Source organism: Lineus longissimus, chromosome 1 (assembly GCF_910592395.1).
Source record: "Lineus longissimus chromosome 1, tnLinLong1.2, whole genome shotgun sequence".
Taxonomy (NCBI): Eukaryota; Metazoa; Nemertea; class Pilidiophora; order Heteronemertea; family Lineidae; genus Lineus; species Lineus longissimus.
The window spans coordinates 1,084,812-1,107,236 of NC_088308.1; the positions used below are offsets into that span (position 1 = coordinate 1,084,812).

At 41.3% G+C, this 22,425-nt stretch overlaps 3 protein-coding genes across 10 annotated transcripts; 1 reads left to right on the top strand and 2 right to left on the bottom strand.

Moving 5' to 3' along the window:
- Nucleotides 1–2,200: 2,200 nt before the first annotated feature.
- LOC135497407 (UPF0193 protein EVG1 homolog) lies at nucleotides 2,201–5,668 on the bottom strand. Its single transcript, XM_064787296.1, has 7 exons — nucleotides 5,567–5,668; nucleotides 5,205–5,267; nucleotides 4,968–5,064; nucleotides 4,516–4,601; nucleotides 4,156–4,302; nucleotides 3,703–3,803; nucleotides 2,201–3,354 (listed from the first exon to the last, which is right to left on the bottom strand). The coding sequence occupies exons 1-7, from the start codon at nucleotides 5,661–5,663 to the stop codon at nucleotides 3,271–3,273; spliced, it is 675 nt and encodes a 224-aa protein (XP_064643366.1). The 5' UTR covers nucleotides 5,664–5,668; the 3' UTR covers nucleotides 2,201–3,270.
- A 1,162-nt stretch (nucleotides 5,669–6,830) lies between these two features.
- LOC135483631 (diacylglycerol lipase-beta-like) lies at nucleotides 6,831–17,706 on the top strand. Of its 7 annotated transcripts, XM_064764656.1 has the most exons (14): nucleotides 6,831–6,993; nucleotides 7,363–7,812; nucleotides 8,188–8,278; nucleotides 8,391–8,680; nucleotides 8,848–8,989; nucleotides 9,235–9,480; nucleotides 9,729–9,856; nucleotides 10,264–10,405; nucleotides 10,567–10,713; nucleotides 11,575–11,625; nucleotides 13,563–13,604; nucleotides 14,946–15,043; nucleotides 15,532–15,647; nucleotides 16,445–16,596. In XM_064764656.1, the coding sequence occupies exons 1-14, from the start codon at nucleotides 6,899–6,901 to the stop codon at nucleotides 16,459–16,461; spliced, it is 2,055 nt and encodes a 684-aa protein (XP_064620726.1). In that variant the 5' UTR covers nucleotides 6,831–6,898; the 3' UTR covers nucleotides 16,462–16,596. The 7 variants fall into 7 exon arrangements, with proteins under 7 accessions (XP_064620726.1, XP_064620702.1, XP_064620686.1 ...); XM_064764632.1 differs by lacking the exon at nucleotides 15,532–15,647 and having other exon boundaries at nucleotides 16,445–17,706; XM_064764616.1 differs by lacking the exon at nucleotides 16,445–16,596 and having other exon boundaries at nucleotides 15,532–16,438.
- A 35-nt stretch (nucleotides 17,707–17,741) lies between these two features.
- Nucleotides 17,742–22,173, bottom strand: LOC135497419 (solute carrier family 22 member 13-like). 2 transcript variants are annotated; one of them, XM_064787300.1, is made up of 8 exons: nucleotides 21,704–22,162; nucleotides 20,824–21,052; nucleotides 20,192–20,387; nucleotides 19,849–20,082; nucleotides 19,393–19,527; nucleotides 18,873–19,070; nucleotides 18,265–18,337; nucleotides 17,742–18,101 (listed from the first exon to the last, which is right to left on the bottom strand). In XM_064787300.1, exons 1-8 carry the CDS (start codon nucleotides 22,028–22,030, stop codon nucleotides 17,913–17,915), a joined length of 1,581 nt encoding a protein of 526 aa, XP_064643370.1. In that variant the 5' UTR covers nucleotides 22,031–22,162; the 3' UTR covers nucleotides 17,742–17,912. The 2 variants fall into 2 exon arrangements, with proteins under 2 accessions (XP_064643370.1, XP_064643371.1); XM_064787301.1 differs by lacking the exon at nucleotides 19,393–19,527 and having other exon boundaries at nucleotides 21,704–22,173.
- Between the last annotated feature and the right edge of the window lie 252 nt (nucleotides 22,174–22,425).

Here is a 22,425-nt window from a genome sequence, read left to right on the forward strand (position 1 = left end):
GTTCATGTTCAAGTGTTTGCCTGTAAATAAATACCGGTATAAACCTAAGCTATCATGTGCATATTTTTATTTTTATTTGGAGTAAGACGAATTTCTGCCATCCATCATTAATCAATTGTTTCTGTGTTCTGCAATATTCCAGAACATTTTCACTACAACATGATGCTTGTTGTTAGTCAACACTTCGTTCATCTATTCAGGCATACAAATGTAGTGATGGGAGCTAGCTAATGTATTTGAATTGAAAATTTTGTTGTTTTAAGTGGACCTGATCAGAAGTGGCGTGTTTTATATATCTAATAACTTCCATCATTTAAACTGAAAATTGGTTAGGAGCTTTTCCAATTTTCAAGATAAGTAGTGCCACTTAATAGGTCATGCTGGCTCCTGACTGAGTTCTTAGTTTGCCAGTTTGTTTGCTTTTCAGTGTAAATTGTACACAACTATACAGCATTTATTACTTTCCTCCGCTTGATAAATACAAAAATGGTTGACGTTACTATCTAGCAACTTTAAACCTGAAGTCATTTCCGGCTTGTTAGTTTCACAAGTTCTTAGTGTTTGTTCAAGGATAAGATTTATGCAGTTCTTCAATTATCGTTCAGATGTTTCCTTTGGATTGTTAATCTGCTGTTTTCATGGACAGAATATGAAAACCTTTATTCAACCTCGATCAAATTGTGTGACTTTCTTAGGATTTTTTGCTTCGGGTTACTTATAACAAATTTAGTGATCAGCTGGAGCGGCATGTAAATTTTCAATGTAATCGGATACATGCATTTCCGGGGGAATGCACTTGGAGTAAGAAGTTTTATACAGGGTGGCCCAGAATTATTGTTGCAAGGTGAAATAATTCTGGGCCACCCTGTAGAGTGACCTGCTAGGATGTATGTATCTCATCCATTTATCCAATGTTTGTATTTATCCTTGAAGGTTTTGTTCAAATTGTATTGTGGTTTTTGTGTATGTTTTGAGTGTTGAGCAAAAGCATATTGTGTATTTTGTATAAGATCCTGTTGCCTGGTAATTTCACATAAGGATTAGGATATCAAAGATTTAGATCATGGTATTCAGTATTCAGCTTTTGAGACATTTCTTTCATATAGCTGTTGTTTTAGGGTAACGTCATCTGGCTGTTTGTGCTTTCGTCTTCAATCTACCCTGACAGAGACCGTCATGTCGCTGTCACTTGAGAAAGTGGAGGAAACTGATTGAGGATCGAACCCAATGATCTCATACTCAGAAGTGACAGGTGCGGATGTCTACTTGGAAATATGTCTCAATCATTTCATATTGCCTTGAGTAGCACCACCTTGAGTGATTTTTTGCAAAAGCTCTTGTATTTGCCAAAACTGTAGAACATCGTTGCATATTCCAGACAGTTTCCAAACAGGAGAGAAACATGTTCGTGGTGTCTTAAGCTGCCAACCAATATTCAACATTCTTGATCGTGTTTCTTTCCAGAGCATTGGTAGATATTTGGATAGCCAGCAGTGAAATTCCTACGTAGAATCACCTTTTTTATGCCAATTTCATACAGATTCATCATCTCTTTATATCGAGTTCATGATTAATTTAATTTCATGTAAATGCATGTCAAACATGTTACATGTCATAAGTAGCTCCAATAAATACTGCTTTCTATTTGAAATTTTCTGTTTTGTCTTTGGTTTTTTTGCTTAGCCCAAGGCCTTGGGAGAGTTACAGGGAAAGCTTCAGTGGGCTCCCAGTCAATCACGGAGGATCAATTGCCAGCATTCAATGTGTGGCTGTGCTTCGGTATATTGATTGTACCATCTTTGCCACATCAGTCAAATGTTCAAGGAATGCATTCATATTAAGGTTGCCTGGCGTATCTCTCTGGGAAGGAGCAAAACAAGAGAAATGGAGCCCACTCGCCAGTGCGAGGGACCATCCCACCTACCTTGGTACTGTCACACTGCAGGCATTACTCTCTTCAACTCCAATGAAGCGAGCTCTCGTCCTGCATAACCACCTCTTGTCCACTACCACCTTGTGAAATCATTGGTGGCAAAAGCTGCCGAGCGTTTATTTGGTCATCCCACTGGTTGTGCCAAGCAAGGCATTTTCAATCAAGGTCATCTCACTGGTTGTACCAGCATCTTTCTGCCCTCGAATGAACCACCGAGCAGTTGAATGTCTCCAGCTTGTGATATTTACTGACTTATAATGATCCAGGTTCATTCCAGGTATAATTTATTGACAATAAATAGCAATCTTTAAAATCAAACCACATAATGTGTACACACAAAGGATGGGAAATCTCATCATCATCGAAAATTGATAGTGATAAAGACTTGTTTCAAAGTACAAATAAGTGAACCAAAAAACCCAACTTTTACGGTGTTTGTGCTTGGCTGGTAGTCTCAACAAACCAAGATGCTGCTTCAAACCAATCACAGTCAATGACCACCTCATAGGCCTACACGGCATTGCATCAGAATCTCTCAGAGAATAGAGAGATGAGCACAGCTTTACTACAATAACACAGCGCTGTCAACAGTGGAATTTGTAAATGCGAGAGTTCCAGGCTATTGCTACTCTCAGTAAAAGTGATTACTGTGAAACTACATGCATGACATTAGTTTACATCAACCATATGGTATTGAGCTACAGAGGACAGCATTGATGACCAAGTTGTTTTCTTTTAAATACTGATGGATGGAGATATAAAAACTATAAGATATGTATCTGAAACATTAACATTGGCAATAAATATATCACATGGACGGAAATGTTAACAATGAAGGTTTTTGCTGCTTGAGTGTCAGACAAAAACATTTACATGAGATTATCTCCGACAATTAGAAGTTTCAACAGAGGATGACAGACATTTAGGACAATAGACAGAGATGGTTTAGGCAAAAATCCGGACATTCTGGTTTTCAGATTGATGACAGATCTTGACCATTCCCAATCAAGTGGCCCACACACAGCCTTTTGGGTCTGTGCATGTAAGAGTGATGTGAAGAGAGACCTTGATGAGACAAGATGCAGCAGCTCTCATGTAGTCACACAGTGAGCACTGTACTCTACTTGTCAGAAGGATGGCAGATGATCCTCATACCACTCTTCAAGTGTCAACAACCATATTACATCTCTGAGTTGAAGAAGTCATGACTAATCCTCTTCACTTCCGTCATACTCAAAAGTCACTTTCCTTGAGATCAATACCTCTGCTGACCACTCAACACAGGCCACTTGGCACAAAACATACAGATTAAAGTGAATTTGCTGACATCACTTGCTTCAACTCTGAGCTTTCTGATCAGCAATTGCCCTTTCTAGTTCAGCAGACTTTTTCTTGTCAATCACTTCCATTTCTCGAATAAGCTGAAAACCAGAGGGAATGTGCATAAGTTACCGACATCAATATGGATGTACAATAGTTACTGTGGATTTGAGTTGCACAAGGCTAGAGTCGTCACAAAAAGGAAGGTTGAGTTGTTCGACATGCCCCTGGTGAGGACATTTTGATGGCATATTATATCTAGTCCCCCGATTTCATTCGTCAATATGCTAAGTTTAAGACCTGGATCAAAAGGATGTAAAGATTTTCTTCTCTTGTACATCATTCCAAATACTCCAGTCTATTTCCCAATCAGCACAGCAACATAAGTTATGTCCTTTCATCATGAGAGGCATCACCACGGAAATATGGTGAATAAATGAGGTGTTTACCTGTGATATCTCTGTATCAACCACCTGTCTATGTTTGTCTGCCTGTCCAAGGCGCTCCATCTGGTCCATAAATGCTCTCCTTTCATCAATTTCCGCCAAAACTGCAGATAGAAATATATTGATATCCATCTAATTCACCTTACAAGAAAGAATGATTCAAAGGTATTTTTACATGTACAATGTATACAATATACATGTATATGTAAACTTCAAATTCAATCTGTATCTGCATGAGCAAGAAATTGTGGATAGGCTCTGTGCATACATTAATGAAGCTACTCTCCATGATACAATAGTATCTACAGGCTATCCTGTCAATCCAAACATATACTTATCATCAAGAGGTTGTACACCAAAACTGAACTTTTCACAAATAGAGGAAGTTGTCACAATTACAAAGACAGTAGAACAGTAAAAAGAGATGATAATCAATATTTGAAGACTTTCACTTACTCTCATCAAATCTCTCTTTTTCTTCCTGGGTTTTTTCTTCTTGTTCCTTTTTCTTTTTTCCCAGTTTACTCTTGTCGATTGGGGGCAGGTCGTGTCCATATTGCATAATGTAAGTCAATCTTTCTTTTTCTCTTTTAGAATAACCAGCTGAAATGATATGTTGGCCCAGATAAAGTGACACGTAGCTAAAATAACTTGTTGCATAATCGATAAAGTGATTTTGCTTCATTCAGATGCAAGATGGAGAGAAAAATAGGATATTTTTCTATTGATAGACTTGACAATGTAAGCCAACACCCACACACACAAATACATTTTAGGTTCGATAGCAACCATCACACTCTATTAGTTTACACGTACGTTTGACTGGTGGATTATATTCTGGTCTTTCATAGGCTCCACTGTCTTCTATCGTATCCTTTGACCGGATTCCACCACTGTACGTCCTGGAAAATAGGCAAACATCTAAAAGCTATATTTTTATAGTAACATTGCAGCAGAGGCAGCCATATCAACTGCTTGGTTGCAAGAGGACTCCACAAAAACAGGAGTCTGATGTTTAGATGTAGCGGGGCAGGAAGCAGCATCTACAGGTACTTAACTCTCAGGGACCTCTTTAGGACAACATCATCAGGCAGTACCAAGGGAGACAGAGAGGTTCTACTGTACTTTTGTTTACATACATGCACTCATGATGTCTTTGGCATAAGGTTACAAAGACTGAAAGAGTGATGTGCCAGTATCGGTGATGCCAGCAGACAACCAGTCAAAGAGCCCATACTCATTGACACAGAATTGGGTTTCACACTCACTTTGGATTGATTTTTTTACTTGGAGCTTTTACCACAACTGGCTCTTTAGTTTTTTCAGTAAATGTTGGTCCACATTTTGTTGGAAGAGATTGTCCAGCTGGAAAGAAAATGAAAGTCAGAATACAAAAAACTGATGGATGTGTAATTGTTTGTTTTAGCTGTTTGAAAATGAATATTATCTATATTGGTAGCTTCGACTTTCAATCTTAGGGTTGTATATACTATAGGCCTACTCACTTTTCATTTTTGATTGAAGCTCCCTCTGCTGGAAGTTTGTCAATTTGGATTCTTTCATCATTTCTGAAAAAAGTTAAAAAAGAACAGATATAAATCTGCACTGCAACAACACCAAACATTGCAAAGCATTAGTTTGTAGCAAGACAGCCAACTGTTCAAGTGGTCACACCAACCTAGATAACACTAGGTCAGGGTAGGGCCTATCAACTGTCGTTGAAAATACATGATGAACAGGAGGACATGTTAGTTGTTACTTTAAAGGCCACAATTATGACAATAAAAATGGTTAGATTTCTCTCCTTAAAAAAACGAAAGGCAATAAGTGGACATCTGGTTTATGAAGGCTAGTTGACGGCGTTAACCTTTTAAAAGATTTTGAGTTTCTTTGCTGTAATTAGCCTGCGGCGAGCTCCAAAACCCCCCTTCTTGAGGCTGGAGCTGTCTTCCCCTGTCAGCCATTTTGATGCTTTTCACGAAACTATGCAGACTTTGTTAAGTCAGGTTTGATTGGCTGTTAGCCGTCGCGTAGCACGGCAGGATCTATTCTACAGACCAAAGACTTTACAGACTTCGTTTTTTGGCTCTCACTTTTTTATTAGTGGAGATTTTCATAAAATCTAAAGTGATATTAAACTAGAAACGGTTTCCGCATATGCTCAGAAAGTATCACCCTTCACATAAAAAACTTAATCTTTTATTCAAAAAGTGTTTTTAAAATAGGCCTATCTTAATTTGCCTTTGAAGTTGGTCTGTTTTTTCTTATTTAGAATTCTGAGAATTACAGACATTTATTTCTTCAAAATCAAGGTACTAAAATTTAATTTTGTTCAAAAATTTCTTTCTGCGCATATGCGAAAACCGTTTCTGGTCTAATATCACTTTAGATTTCATGAAAATCTCCACTAATAAAAAAGTGAGAACCAAAAAACGAGGTCTGTAAAGTCTTTGGTCTGTAGAATAGATCCTGCCGCGTAGCACAGCCAATCAAAGAGCGCAATCACTAGGAAGTGATCTGGGGTTTCCCAATTTTTGTCATGCCTGAAAAGAATTGCGGTTGTTTGCTCCCTGACCTTTTCGCTCCCAGTCGTTTCGCTCAAATCGAAGTCGTTTCGTTTCCTTGGATTGAGAAAGTACCCCAGGAAAGAACAAGTGGCAAAGAAGGCCTACCTTTGATAAAACAAAACAAAACAGTGTTCCTCTGTCAAGTGATATTGTCTAAAGACATGTAGGCCTAGTATTTGTTGAAGTGCACGGTAGAAAAACCCAAACTGGCCAAAGGAACAAATCTGAAACTTCCGCCCCACCCTGGGATTCGCTCTCGTCACGTCATGAGCATAATGAAATGTAACTTTGAACTGCAAGAAAAGACAAGACAAGTGACTCGCCGAAGATCACCGGCCAAACCATTCCTTCTTTGTATAGCTGCTAGGCCTATTTGACAACCCTTGAAAGCACATCATCTCTGACACTTGTTTTCCAGCACATGGCGTGAATATATCTGTACATGTGGAGCTTATCTATGAATTTCAACAAATCTAAATTTTAATTCATTGTACCGGGGTACTAAAGAGAGCGAAACGACTTTGATTTGGAGCGAAACGACTGGGGGCGAAAAGGTCAGGAAGCGAAACAACAGGATAGGGTACCTGAAAAACATGAAACATCATCTTTTTGGTGGAAATTAGCATCTAAAAATGCCAGGCGTTGTGATGTTTAAGCGCCGATGGGGCATAGGAAGTGATGACTTGGTTTTCCCTGGAATTGGTGAAATAATATTCCGATTTTTGTGGTAAGTAGCTTGAAAAAATATGACACTGAAAATCAAAAATGTCAAAATGAAAAACTGTCTACTCTTAGCATGCAGTGTCTCTGTCTTCAACCTCAGGCTCCTCAACTCGGCAGAGCAATTGCCAATGACTGATCAGTCTTCTCTTTCCTAGCCGTACTTTGCCAGTGGCAGTGGGCACTGCCTAGTCACCGGCACGCCCCCTCTTGATAAAAACTTGACAGACTACATACATGGCTAAGATGGAAGTAACTTCTCTCCACTCCAGACTCATTGAATTACGTCCAATTATAAATCCATAATACAATGCTGGTGTACTGCTTATGACTAAAATGTAGCCAAAGCATAAACAAGTCTACTCTTCTCTTTCAGGTTAATAGTCTTGGCAGTAGTCTACCAAATCCATAAGGAATCATTCTCTTGTGAGAAGGGACTTTACCTGCAGGTCTTCTACATCGGTTTGATAGTCATTACATGTCTCAGTATTCTCATTAACAAGTGGATCGTATACACAAGTACCAGGGGAACCATTGCTAATGTTGAGCCAAGAAAGTGGCTACCTAAGATCTTGTATCTAAAACTAGCCTTGGGAGTGTTTGTGGAATTGGCTTGGATTCTCCTCGGGACGTACTTCGCATTTGGAGATACGTCAATGTGTGACAATCAAGTTGTATTGACCATGAAGATTGCGGTGGTGACCGAGTGGTTTGTTGCCGTGGTTGCGATTGTAGGGATCATCATCATCTTTGATCCTTTAGGAAAGCGGGATCTTTCAGAGACCGAGAGGGATTTTCAAAACGCTGCTAAGATTTGGGAAAACAGGTACATGTACATGTGAAGGCTGATCATGTACATTTTGTATATGTATTAATGTATTTTCTGCCTTGCCCTTATAAACGCATAATAACTTGATGGTCAGTGGAATGGCCGTATGCCTCAAAATGTAACATGGAATATGCATTTTGTGCCCCACTTAGGACTGTAAAGTAACTGAGCCCCTCCCCCCTCAAAAAACCTATCCTAACTATAACTCTGCTGCAAATTTATCATGCGTCTGTTTACAAATTGTAAACATGTTTGTCTACACGTGTAACTTCCTCTAGACTAATTCTAATTCATCACCCTAATTTGATTGTTGATCTGTGATCTGTTATTTCAATCTGCCTGTCTATAGAGCTGTTGTTTTCTTTTTTCCAGATGTAAGATAATCTGTTGTTGTGTGGCTAGAGATGACCATAGTAAAGGAGCCCTAACAGAAATTGCTCAGATGTTGTCAGATTTCTTCTTGGTAAGTTGATCAACAAACATTTTGACGTGTCTAAATAATCTGAAAAAGTCTTCATTTTGTACTTGTAACATCTCATTTGTGAAAATGCTTATGCCCAAATTGTTTTTTTCAGGGCATTGACTTTGTCGCAACTGATATTGCCGCTGGTTTGATTCTGGTGCAGCTTGACCAGGAGAGGCAAAAGATAGATCAAGAGCTGACAGCTGTTCTTACGCCTGAGCTTAGACTGGCTGCGACTAGCATAAACGAAGGTGTCCAAACAGGTGTCACAGGACAAAATGATTGGTTGAACCTACACCGTGTTACACACTTTATGAAGTTTGCGTTGTCAGTCTATGGATGGCCGATGTACATGTTCAGTAATCTCTGCTGTGGACCTTGCAAATTGTGGCCCAATCTGAGGTATGAGTACAACTCTTTTCAGATATAAAAATCTCTGAAGTACATGTAAATGCTAACAGCTACATAAAATATTGCCAGTGGACATAATCTAATACATTATTCATTTTATTGCCATGTCAGGTTTTCACTCACTCATAGCATACTTAATCCAATTCTGTCTGTTACAGTTGCTGTACTGGATGCTGCGGACGTCCCCAAGCAAACGGCGTTGTCATTGACGACAACTGTTGCCAGTGCAACATGGCTGCCATCAAGAAAACTCTTGGGATCAACGACTGTGATATTTTACATGCGTCCTTTCATAATAAGGTATCTTCATTGGTAGATCACTGAGTGATCGTACAAAATGTACGAATCATGAATACGACATAGGCATAGTCTATCAGCAGGGTCAGTGGAAATGTAACAGTGGAGTCGTCGAGAAAAGTCTTTTAAGTACTTTTTCTCACAGCTTTAGTTTGGAATACAGTATCATTTCCTGAGCATTCAAAGTGTTTAATTTGTTCCAAATGATTGACAAATATGTGAAATATCTTGATCAAAAATATTTTCAGATCTTTGAGATTCCATTCTTCGTAGGCATAGATCATCACCATAAATCCATAGTAGTAGCAATAAGAGGAACCCTATCTCTGAAGGATGCATTGACTGATATGACAGCTGAGAGTGAGCATGTGGAGATTGAGGAGCTGCCCGATGCCCAAACTGAGGCCCACAAGGGCATCATGCAGGCTGCCCACTTTGTCTCCAGGAGGCTTGATGAGTTGAAGATTCTTGAACAAGCCTTTGAACAGTATAAGGTGAGACTGTTGAGCATCCAGAGCAGGGTGCGGTGTGTGTCCGATTTGGTGTCTTGTGTATACGATATCAGGCTTCTTCACATGGAGCTGCATTCAGCACAATGATTCTTTCTGCAAGCCTTCGAGCAGTTAATTTGTTGCAGCTCTGATTGAAGCGGTCTTGGGAGAATCTGCTGCACCAGAGACAAATAGCAGTAGTTCATAGTCTTAACGTAAGACATGGTATCATGTTTTGCCTTTTCTTATAGGATTATCAGCTCGTTATAACTGGACACAGCCTCGGAGCTGGGGCTGCTGCATGTGCATCAGTACTACTCCGACCTAAATATCCTAACCTAGTCTGCTATGCATTTTCTCCTCCTGGAGGACTGTTGAGGTAGGTACTTATGCCCAGCCAGCCTGGGTTAGTGAAACACCAGTAGAAATGTAGGCAGTGCTTGGCTAATTTGATGCACCGTGTGGACACTATTCAGCTGGTATAGGCCTATAGCATGTAATATAGGCCTTTTGTACAGGCACCCTTTCACCGGCTAAATGCAACGACACAGTAAACAAGTCAGGATTATCAACCATTGTATGTCCATGGCCACAACAGCCCCCCCCCAACCTAATTTAGAGTGAGCCAACCTTCCCAGTGGTCTAACATCTCATCCCAACCCCAGGCCTGCTACCTCAAATCCCGTTAAGTCTGTTCCCTCACCTGTAATGATAGCTATAGTTAGTCCATAGCCTCTCAACCTCGTCATGTATAGATGGAAAGCCTGATGTTGTGATCTATTTCAGTCCTCCATTGGCACAGTACACTCAGTCGTTTGTGTGTTCAGTGGTGCTCGGGAAGGACTTGGTGCCTCGTCTCAGCCTCCTGGGCATGGAGGACCTCAAAGTTAAGGTGCTACAACAGATCAAGGACTGCCACAAACCAAAGGTACTGTCAACATTCGGATAATTTTATCTTCTTGCTATGCACTGGGGGAGTCGTTCTCCAAAGTGAAGTACACCTTTCTGGTATTCACTAGGGGAAAAGAGTATTACCCATTCAGGACTTGTGTAAAGGAGCTTCTGATACTCGTATCCATCTTGTTTCAGTATCAGATCCTTGCAAGTGGTCTGTGGTCCATCATCTGCGGGATGCCTAACGAGGCTGATGGTAACTCACCCTGTCAGCCCTTGCTCAACGGTGCTGGAGGCTCATCGAAACAGTATGCTACTGGACATGAACCTGGTGAGAGTGATGTAAGTAAAACAAAGTTACTCAGTTGGGCTTCTCATAGCTGTTCTGCTGAGTCAATCTTCACAACTCCTTTGGTTGATTGAAGTCAAAATCCTCCCCTGACGGCGGTAAACGGTCCCATTGATCCTTTAAAAGCTTGCTGGGTGACTATCAATTGACATGTTGGAAACTTGATGTGTTAACCACACAATAAGGACTTATATTAGGACAGATTGCATGCATTGTTCGTGTTCTCCACCAATGCACTATTTAGTACATTGAGGGCTAACTTTGCCTGTATCCACATTATCTTTGTGAGTCTCACCAAATTAGCACAGCTGCATCATACCATCATACGGTGAATTTCGGAAGAAACCTATGTGCTTCTCGGAGTGTGAATATATCAGGATACTTCAAGTTTGAATTTAGTTGTTGTCTCAGTCCCAATTGATACAGTTTGTATATAATATTGTTACTAATATTGCAGAGGCCTCGCGATGTGAAGGTAACTTTGGCTCATTATCTTTAAATGAGTTCAAGAGATTAGTCAATGTTAGCAGTTTTATATCAGTCAGTTATCCCTTTGGTTCTAGTTACGTTTTGTTCTATAGTTACTGTAGGTTTTGTTGTGTTGGAAGTCCAGCTTTCTAGTTCGTTTGTAATGCTTACATGGATATTCAAGCACCTTTCACTTTTACCTTTTTTCAGAACAGCTAATGCATTTTTCTACTACAGAAGGGCACGACCCAGCCTTCTTCTCAGTTCACCCTGCCCTTTTTTTTGCTCACTTCCAAAATCCCTGCCCTTCCAGGTCTGTAAGAAACACTGACTCCCCATTCACTTTGTCCTTATTTCTTTATCTATGTTACCCTTCCTCGTCACAGGATGCTGATTTAGTAGTGAATGAAGATCTCCCTGATGGTGGTGAAATGACGGTAATCTTATTTCTTGGCATGAACACCCGGTAGCGGGGCCCACATTGCAGACAATATCTTTCAGCAAATGACTTTAGTAGCAACAGCACAGCAGACATGTGTGAGTGGCCATACATGTAGTCTGGAGTTGAAAAATACCTTTATCTCTGAGCATTGTTTTGGAGTTCAATATGTTCAATATATTTGGTCCGGTTGCCACGGCATAGAAGAAGACATCAAACCTTTTGCGTGTTGAACCTGTTATTGATGGTTCTCAAGTCACCAAGTATTTATCAGTTTTACACATTGTCTGTAAACAATGGTGACATGTACATTGTTGCATGCATGGCTCACCTGAGCACAGTGCTCTTGACCTGGTCAAAACAACCTCGGGGTTTTATGGTCAAAACATTTTTAGTTTTGTTGGTAGTTGTCTGCAGTGTGTGCTTTGGTTGATTGAGCATGAATTCCTTGTAAACTTAGCATGCTGAGCATGATCCTGTTATGGCTATGCATGATCCTGTTATGGCTATGCATGATCCTGTTATGGCTGAGCATGATCCTGTTATGGCTATGCATGATCCTGTTATGGCTGAGCATGATCCTGTTATGGCTATGCATGATCCTGTTATGGCTATGCATGATCCTGTTATGGCTATGCATGATCCTGTTATGGCTGAGCATGATCCTGTTATGGCTATGCATGATCCTGTTATGGCTATGCATGATCCTGTTATGGCTATGCATGATCCTGTTATGGCTGTGCATGATCCTGTTATGGCTATGCATGATCCTGTTATGGCTGTGCATGATCCTGTTATGGCTATGCATGATCCTGTTATGGCTGTGCATGATCCTGTTATGGCTATGCATGATCCTGTTATGGCTATGCATGATCCTGTTATGGCTATGCATGATCCTGTTATGGCTATGCATGATCCTGTTATGGCTGTGCATGATCCTGTTATGGCTGTGCATGATCCTGTTATGGCTATGCATGATCCTGTTATGGCTGTGCATGATCCTGTTATAGCTATGCATGATCCTGTTATGGCTATGCATGATCCTGTTATGGCTATGCATGATCCTGTTATGGCTATGCATGATCTTCAGTTGCTGCTTGTTTTCTTGTCTTGGGAACAGGGTTGCCTCGTAGCTGCTAGTTTGGCTTAGCGACTCAGTGGATTAGCAAAGCACAAGCAGTTCTCTATACCCAATCTACTAAAATGAACACAAGGGGAGATCATGATGCTAAACTCTGATTGGTTTGTTGTTCTGCATGTTAGTATTGATTTTGTATGGGGAAAAGTGTGATGTTGATCCAATAATTCTGTTCTAAAATTCCTCAAAATGTGTATTTTTCATCAGCTCTTGTTTATAAGATGTTTCCTTGTACACTAGTGCCTGATTCCTCTGCATGAACCTGATTGGTAGTGCCCCGTACTGACACCTCTGTCTGGTCGCTGCACTCAATAGTAGATCAGGCTGAGTATGACAAGCATGGCTGTGCTCTGATAGTAGTTTTTGTCGCTGCTATTGTTAATACATGTAGGCCTACTGCAACACGGACTTTGTACAGTGATGTTCAGTTGGAAATCTTACAAAAAGTAGATTTATTCTCTAAATGAATGAAGGGAAATGAACAAATTTGATGAAGACTTTGAATAGTTGTTCAGAACATTGATATTTTAGATACCATACTGATAGTGAAGAGACTTCTTCCAACGTTACACCGAATGAAAGGGTATATATTGGTGTGGTCATACTGTCTGCTTTATGGAGTAGTTTGCAAAGGACAAGACTCCCTGCCAGAATTACAAGATACAGAATACACACATAAATCTGCTGAAACTTCGTTGTAAATTTCACTCTGTCCTTCATTGAATAATATTACTTCTGGGAATAATTGCTTTGATAGACAAGGATTGTTACCTATTGAGTTATTACAATGGTTTCAGGGTGCAGCCCAGGCCCACCATGTTGTTGAGTGGATATTGGATGTAAGTTCAGTCTTGGATCTCGGGGTCAGGTGGAAATCTGTCCACTGCTATCAAGGAATTCAAAGCTCACAGGTGTCTGGTTTTGAAGGATTCAAACACTCATGCAATATCCAGTTTTGTTTCACTGTTAGCTCTAATCAAGCATAGTTTAAGAGATATGCTTGCTCTTATGGAATGTATGGTATACCAAGGCTCTGCTGAAACTGACCTGAAGCTCACTGCACACATCCTTCACTTCACATGTAGAATCTCTTTCAAGTGGGTCACTTTTTCTGGTGTACTGTAAGGATTTCATGTATCCACACTTGAGTGGAAGTCGGGCATCACTGGGCTACATGGCACCCAGCTAGAAACCACAGTGATTCGTGTAGAAGAATACAGAAAAAAATCTACATGTTGTGTTTTTTTCCTGGGTATACTTGGTTCTGGTTCTCACAGATTTTCACCTGACCTGTCTTTCAAGCATGCTAAATTCAAGTTGTCTTATTTTTCAAACTTTTATGCTTGATTTTGTTGCAGCCTAGGAATGATTTTATTGTTACAGGAATGTTTCTTTTCCTTAGATTTGATATATCAGACAAAATGCGAATCCCATTCATAGACATCCCAATTTGCCAATGAAACTATATATACATGTATATGTATATGTACATAAATACCCCTATATCAGCACTTGCAAGCAATCCGCTACGTAGAAGTTCTTCTCCGATCATGAGCAATAACACTCTACAAGTAACTCAACTTAATTTGTTATCACATTTGCTATTGCAGACTTTAACTTTACTAACAGTGATAAAGATGTTTTAGAAGAGCAATTCATGCATGCCGATCCACTGTCGTTGTGTGATATTCACCGTCAATAGGTCGGCATTCATTCATGATCCTAGAATGCAGTGCATTTTTCCACAGACATTGCAAGCAGAAGATTTTTTCAGCTGTCTCTTTGACTATATAAAAGTATTGGGCCAAATTCATAAAGGTCGTTTAGCTTAAAACAGCGTTTAACTACTGAATAGACATATTCAGGTCCTTCATGTAAATCTTCACAGAATATGAATAGGCCCTGAAACTGATCAGGGAGAAGTTACACACGTCTAACCCTTAAACGCCCTTTATGAATTTGGCCCATTGTGTCCACAAAACAGCTCTTGGTTCCAAATCATCATGAGTGACTGTGAGAGTCATCAGTCAGTACATGTACATGTATGTGTGGCAATAAGGGCACAGACAAGTGTTTGTGTGCAATGATACGTACAACAAGGGATGTTATTTCTGAACTCTATAGGGTACTCCGTTTGTTATTTCCCTCAAATTCATTGGCTGGTCTCTCTGTTCTTGTAGGGTTTGATTGACGAGGCGATCTTGAGTAGTCGACACAAGAGAAGTTCGTACCCAGTGCTACACCCGCCAGGAAGGATCATGCATATCGTTGAGGATAGGTAAGATGATCATTTGTTCAACACATTATTATACCATTCTATTTTAGCATGGTTTCTCTACTTCTGTTCCTACTTCTAAAGCCTGCAGCTGACCTGGCGGTCTGTGACTTGGCGGTCTGTGACCTGGCGGTCTGTGACCTGGCGGTCTGTGACCTGGCGGTCTGTGACCTGGCGGTCTGTGACCTGGCGGTCTGTGACCTGGCGGTCTGTGACCTGGCGGTCTGTGACCTGGCGGTCCGTGACCTGGCGGTCTGTGACTTGGCGGTCTGTGACTTGGCGGTCTGTGACTTGATTGAGTGATTTCTTTTGGCACCAGGGAAATAGTATAACCCAAAACATTTTTGCGCCTAGTAATTTTTGCGATTCGCAACAATTTTCTCAAAAAATCACAAGGGTTATTCTGGTGGATTGCAAATAGTAATTTCATTTTAGAAACTCACTTGAAAGTTATTTCTTTAGACAGAGAGAGTAATCTTTCTATTTTTCAGTCAGGGAAAATATGTTGCTTTCTGGCGAAAATCTGAGGATTTCAGAGACATAATCGTCAGCGGTCAGATGGTAGCTGATCATTTTCCTGACCGTGTTTTAGCTGCCCTGGAATACTGTAAGAGGACATTTGGTGTAAAGCTAATCCTGTCACTCTTTCAACCCTTGAAGGCCTCAGTCCATTTTCTATTTAACTGCAAGGGGGTTCTTAGTACTTTTGTTACACTTCCTTAGTCTTAAGTTAGATATGAAGGTGGGTGGTTGAGCTTCTGAGAATGTTTCCAAAACCAAATTATATCACCAATGGTAATGCTCTGTTCTCTGTCTATGGTGTTGGTTGAAGTCACATCCTGCATGTATAATCCACCATTTAAGCTACCATTCCCTAATTCACGTTCTTGTTACTAACCATTCTAATGAACATTTGTTAGACAGTTTTGGTAATCTGTGTGTCTGGAATTCATACTGGGATTATCAATAAGTTGTAGGTTGTTGGAGTTCATACTGGTGATAGTTCATTCATATAAAGAACTGCACAATCGATGGTGGAAGTAACATGGTCATTAAGTTCTAATCTAAAGCTATTTGTACGTGTATTTGAAATTTACTGAAGGAGATAACGCAGGGATTTGTTTCTAATGTGATTAGGCACCTGGACCCTTAAGTTTAGCAACTGTTGTCTTCTGTTTGTTGGGGATTCATACTGGTGATAAACCATTCAGCGCGAAGCACAGTTTCTATTCACAGTCTGGTTCTGTTGCAGCACTCAGAATGGTAGATCATCACAAATGTTTTCCTCGATTTAAAAGTGAAATATTGCTCTTCACTAATGACCTATATGTTAGCATTCAGTTAGTTTACTTCTGTCTGTTTTCAAACTTGGTTCTTAATCAGCTGATGGTTCTCTCCTTGCAGTGATCGCAAATACATAGTTGTCTGGAAGGAAGCCAAAGAGTTTGATGAAATCATGGTCAGTCCAAAGATGCTCACCGACCACATGCCTGATAGGGTTTACAGTGCTTTACAAGATCTCTGCACAATGGACATTGTGCCGCATCATGCTCCAGAAATGGTGTGAAAAGTGCAACTAATTTAGTTGAAGGACTAATAACAGCTAGTATTAATTGTGTGCTCTTTTTAAAAATGTGGATTTAGGCCCTTAGTACAATTATTGCAATAAATCATCCCCGTGATTAGAATGTAATGGCATTAAATGATTACTATGTAAAAGTGGATTACACAAGAGTCGGCAGTTTGTGTTTAGCACATTGTTCCCCTGCCAGCCATTTGTCTCACTCAGTCATAGTATTTTGTTTATAATAGTGGCTATTTGTCTTGTATTAGTGATATAACACTTTAAAATCCCCTAAGCAATTTACATTTGAACACATGTGCAATAGCCTTCATTCATGTCAGTATTGATTGATCATTGTATTACCTTTGGTTTGTGCGATTTATGGTTTGGTTTTGTTGATGTAATTACCCAAGATGCCTTGTCTCAGATTGATTCTCTCTCCCCTTTAAAAGGGATAATTACTTGCACCATTTAGAATAGTAACAGGGCTCAAATTCCATTTGGTCTTGAATGCTTTGCTGAAATATGAAGTGCCTTTGAAGATGAGTTTCAATTGTTCCCAATTTTCTGGTGGAATTGTATGTCTGAATTTAATGAAAAGTGCTCTTTAAATAGTTTAGATAGGTGTGCATCAATTTTGCCAGCTGCCATGAGGCTCGTGTGACCCTAGGTTGCAGGTCGTAGTAAAATAGTAGTAAAAGTAGTAATACAAGTATAGGCCTATATGTATTCCTGATTTCACTTGTCTGCCTGAATATCTGCACGAGGCCAAAGATTTGGTAATGTCAGAGTCAAAGGTAGATAGATCATTACAATCAAGTGACTGTGTAATTCATGGCTTGTACTTAAAGTTTAGGGAATATACACCTCACTATTGGTACTGATCGTCACACTGAACACACCAAAGGTGGCGCTAATGTGCAGGTCAAATCTGAGGCAGCAGCCGAGATTTTGGGAGAAATGACAACTCCATTCAGTGTGTTGACCTACAGCAGGTTTGTGAACAAACTTTTATATTTTCTAGTCTTTTTGTCTTCCGCAAAAGCCTATCAGCATGCTTTGTAAAGAAATATTAAAAAATTTGTTAAAGAAACAGAAAAAATGACAATTCATTGTTTGTTTTATTACTTTTTCGTTGATTAATCAGCGAGACATGTTTTACACTCAACAGAATAACTTCAAGTGATTGCAATTGAAAAACCATCAACCTCGCATCAGAGTGTTGAGCAGAAGTCCCCCATGTCCTTAGTTCTGTGAGCTCCACATTCAAGAGGTTCTCACACCAGAGTGCTGAAGTCCCCCATGTTGTTAGTTCTGTGAGCTCCACATCCAAGATGCCCTAACGTCAGCTCTGTGGGTGCTGTCTTTTCTTGCTGGCATATTTTCTGGTAGTGGCTCTCCTTGCGTCTCTGGTAAGACAAAGAACACCAAGGCAGCACTCATGATACAGAATGTCCCGTAAAATATGTAGGGAACAGCCCAGTGACTGAACTCGCCCTGAAATGAGGAATAAAGGCCATTAGCTTGTTTTGAGTTTAGAAGTATGTTGGTCTGTGCATAGATGCATTTCAGTTTGAAGTTGTGGCTCCCATCCGAGTTTACAGCATTTCTTCTTTTCATTAGAATCCCCATGCCATGTCCATTTGTGTGAGCACCTCACCAGATATGCCACTTGGGGTGCTAGGATCCCTCCGATACGGGCTGCCACACTACAGGCTCCCATTCCAATAATCCTGAAAGGAAATAATTAGCTGAGTGATCGTGGTTAAGTGGAGTTTAAAGTCAGCCACCCTGCTGTAAAGAACATCCATTTGGACGCCAACCCACCAAGTAAGGTAATCTATACGAGAAAGTGTACGGTAATTTATTGCATGTAAGATCATTCCCCTCCAGCACCTAGCCCATTGAAATAGGCTCCGATCCTCTGGTAGTTAAGACTCCCTGGGCAGCCCATTGCGTCATCCTAATTTGGCCTCCTTGGAGCGAGGGACGAGGCCGGTCCACTACGTCCGAGTGTACTTGTAATGGGACGGACTAGGCCATTATAGACCCGACCTAAGTGGACCCACCCGCGGCAAAAGAGTATCGGCCGTTGGATGCCAAAAAGGAGCTGTTTAGATTTGAAGGGAGCCAGATGGGCAATACAAATGTCAGTAAGTGTCTCTCACAGTAGGACCCGCACTATCACCCTTCTCAGGAATATGTAGATCACTAAGTCAAAACAGTCCTGATTTTCCTAACTGAGCACATATGGAACGTAGCCTATACCTGGTCAATGTTGGGAACAATTCGCTGACATGGATAGTTGATATTCCCCAACACGCGATTATCCCTCCGACTGCGAGCAGGACCATGGTAGTCAGCAAGTCCGGAGATGTCACATCCAGCGCCCCCATCAGAGCCACCGTCACCATACAGACGACAGGAATGGTCATGTAAGCCAAGTAACTCTTCCGACGGCCGAACCTTTGAAGATGAAAAGAGGAGTTATCACTGATCTCTTGCGAAGCGACATGCATATACTTGGGCGACCGGGACGGGGGGGGGGGGGGGGGGGAGGGGAGCAACTCAGTTATCACTGTCAATGAAACAGGTGTCAGTGCAGTGTCCGATGAGTTCATCGGTTCCCCGGACGCACACTTTTTTCATATGCGCAGTGCAGTTACTAATTCAAATTTGTCCTATATCATATCACACAAAAACCCAAAAATTGATCATACATTCGATCGGGGGAGAGGTGAAACGATCACGTTTCAAGGGGAGGTTTTGTTTGGATTTGTTGGCTCACCTCTCGGCGGTGTAGATGACCGTCCACCCGAACAACATTGAAGTGGAGTGATTGATAACGACCGAGAGGTAGACAGACCATTCTAAGGTATCGTACATGTTGCTTATCCCATACGTCACCAAGCTGGCGGTGAACCTGCAAAGAATTATGAGATCACGGGCGCTTTAACCATTGACTTTAAGCTTGCTCGTCGGACAACTGACCATCGCGTAGTCGACCAGTTGTCAGAGAGGCAAGCATTGACTCTGGGTTAGAACCCTACAGTCTGTGTGACGAGATTCCTTCACATTGGCTTGATGTCAAGATGTCATCCCATATCATACTTTTTAGTTAGACGTGGAAGCCTTCTTGTGATGATGGCCGGGACCGGGCATCCACGCAAATCGAGCGATATACATGTACGCCGGAGACGCAACGGGCACATGGTGCACGTAACTGAGGAGTTTGATATTTTACCAGGTGAATAGAAGCACGGCTGTCCTAGCCCCCATCTTCCTTGTCCTGAACAGATCATGATAGCTATACTGTTTCTCTCTCTTCTTCAACTCCTTGTTTCCCTGCGCGATGACCTTCAGGATGGCAAGGTCAGGTGTTGACCTTTTATTGACCTTGGCCATTTGCTTGACGATATCTTCAGCTTCTTGCAGCCTTCCCCTCTGCAGCAACCAGCGAACACTCTCGGGACACCCCCTGAAGATATAATTGTACAGCATACAAATACCACGAAGAGCCTTTCCAGGAGCTTTGTCTGTCAAGAAGATGTGGCATTTCGTATTGAAAAGATAACCAATGGACTTACCACAGGATGGCAATTAGTATTGGAAACTCAATCACTCCAATGGCCACCGCTAGGTATCTCCAGTCCCTCATGAGGTAGGCCATGAGAGCCATCATCATGTTGCCCATGCTGTAGACACCCAGCGAGCTGCAGAAGGTCCGGTATTTCGCGCCGATAAACTCCATAGGAAGGGTGTTGGAGATGTTGAGGGTGCCCGCTGAAACATGTGACAGAGTTTGATTTGTTTAGTGCAAGATCCAATTCGAAGGACCAAATGCAATCCGGTTCGAAGGACCACCGTTTATTCAATGACGGTAATACCGAGTTAACAATTCGTCAGCTGCCTTATCAATTTTACTCGCTGGTGGTATGACTTTTTTAAGAAGAAAATAATGAGATAAGACAAGATAAAGATGAAGATGGTGAGAATCACATTAATTTCTCAAATTCTATTTTTGCAGGCGGACTAAAAATATCGTAGATAGCAGGGAAGTCCTTCCCGGCATGGATGTGACACAAATTCTCAAGTCCTCCTGCGTACAAGCCTTATTACGATAATATAAGCCTGCGACTCATGCATGAAAATGCTTTCCAATGATAACATTTTTTCAGGCCGAGCTATTCCTCGAAACTATATACTCCGTTGACGGTACCTGTGGCCATTCCTACAAAAAATCGCAACACGGCATACAACTGCCACGAGTTGGAGAATCCCACCACAATCTGGAGGACCATCATGAGAGATGCCATTGCAATCAGCGTCTTCCGCCGCCCAAAGGTGTCGCCAACCTGTCCGGAGGTCAGGGCTCCTACGAGGACACCCGCCATCTGGATGGAGACGGTCATCTTGGGGAGGTAGCCTTGGTCGCACACTAGGCTCCACTGTGTGGGGTGAGAGCAGGGAAAGGTTAGCGGGAAAATGAAGTATTTACATTGTCGAGAAGCGACATACAAGGTGTTTGGTATCACTGTTGACAGAAGGATAATGAGATAATGACTATAATCTCTATTAGGTACAGAAAGACGCAACGACGGACGGATGGACTCAGATAGACGCAGCAACCGACTGATAGACAGAAAGACAGTTCATCGCACCTCATATCATATCATATTACGTCGAAAATCATAGTTGTCCTAGTTGTAAGGACATTGACCTAGTGCAATCATTTGATTGGTAACTGAGTAGAAACCATCCGCTTGCTGATGTGATTTTCAACTATGCCATGTTCGTCTCGAACATGAAAACTGGGTATGATATTGATCAAGTCCCGGTTCTTCTTTGTGAGTATATGCTGAGGACAGATGAAAACATCAATAAATAGAAAGGTTAATTTCTTCTACATGTACTAGTTGTACTCGTGTTCCAAAGCTAACACCTCCTCATCATCGGAGGAACGCGATGAGGTCATCACAGCACACCACACGGTCCAGCTTGATTTATAGACCATCGGTGAAGACCTCCAGCATGACTGCCGCCAGACAGCAAGTTAAATATAGACGTATTTACCATCAGCAAGGAGAAACTGTGCTTACCTCGGTTGTAATGGACTTCAACTCGGGAGAGAATTCAAATTCTACACACTTCGTCCCGTTAAAGACGCAGGCGTCAGCCGTGAAATTCGTCGTCTCGTTGAAAGTGGTATTCGAACCCTGATACCTCGCACACCTCCACCCCGGATTCGAATTGGAGAAAACAAAATAACTCATACACTGTCCTGTGGTGATGTCCATCAAGGTGATAATAATGAAGAGACGAATCTGATAAGTCCCGAACTCTCCCGTCTGTTTGAGGACATCCTCAAATGTCGCACCCTTCTGTGCGTTGTCTTCGGACAGACGGACTTCAAAACTCGTCGGCATTTTTGGGTGCTTTGTTTTCCCAGCAGATATGACCTAGTTCTGGCAAAAGCACCAGCAGCCTGGAAGATATGCCACAACACAGTTGACCCACTCTATCGAAGGCGAAGTTGCATTGCATACAACTTTGAAGCTGTAATGGCCTTGTAAAGCAATGACAATGGAAGTAAAATACGATGACCTGTTTACAATTAAGCTGAGATTTTAAATTGTCAGTAATCAGTAAAATAAAGATGCCTGTCAATTCCATTTATTGTTCTTTAACCAGGTCATTATTAGATTTTGAAAGAATAGTTTTGTCGAGGTATAGCGCTCCATCTACCCGAACTGATCAACCGCAGGGTGCTCGTTTGAACGGAACAACCTGCGCAGTCCCGCAGATTTGACTCAATGTCACT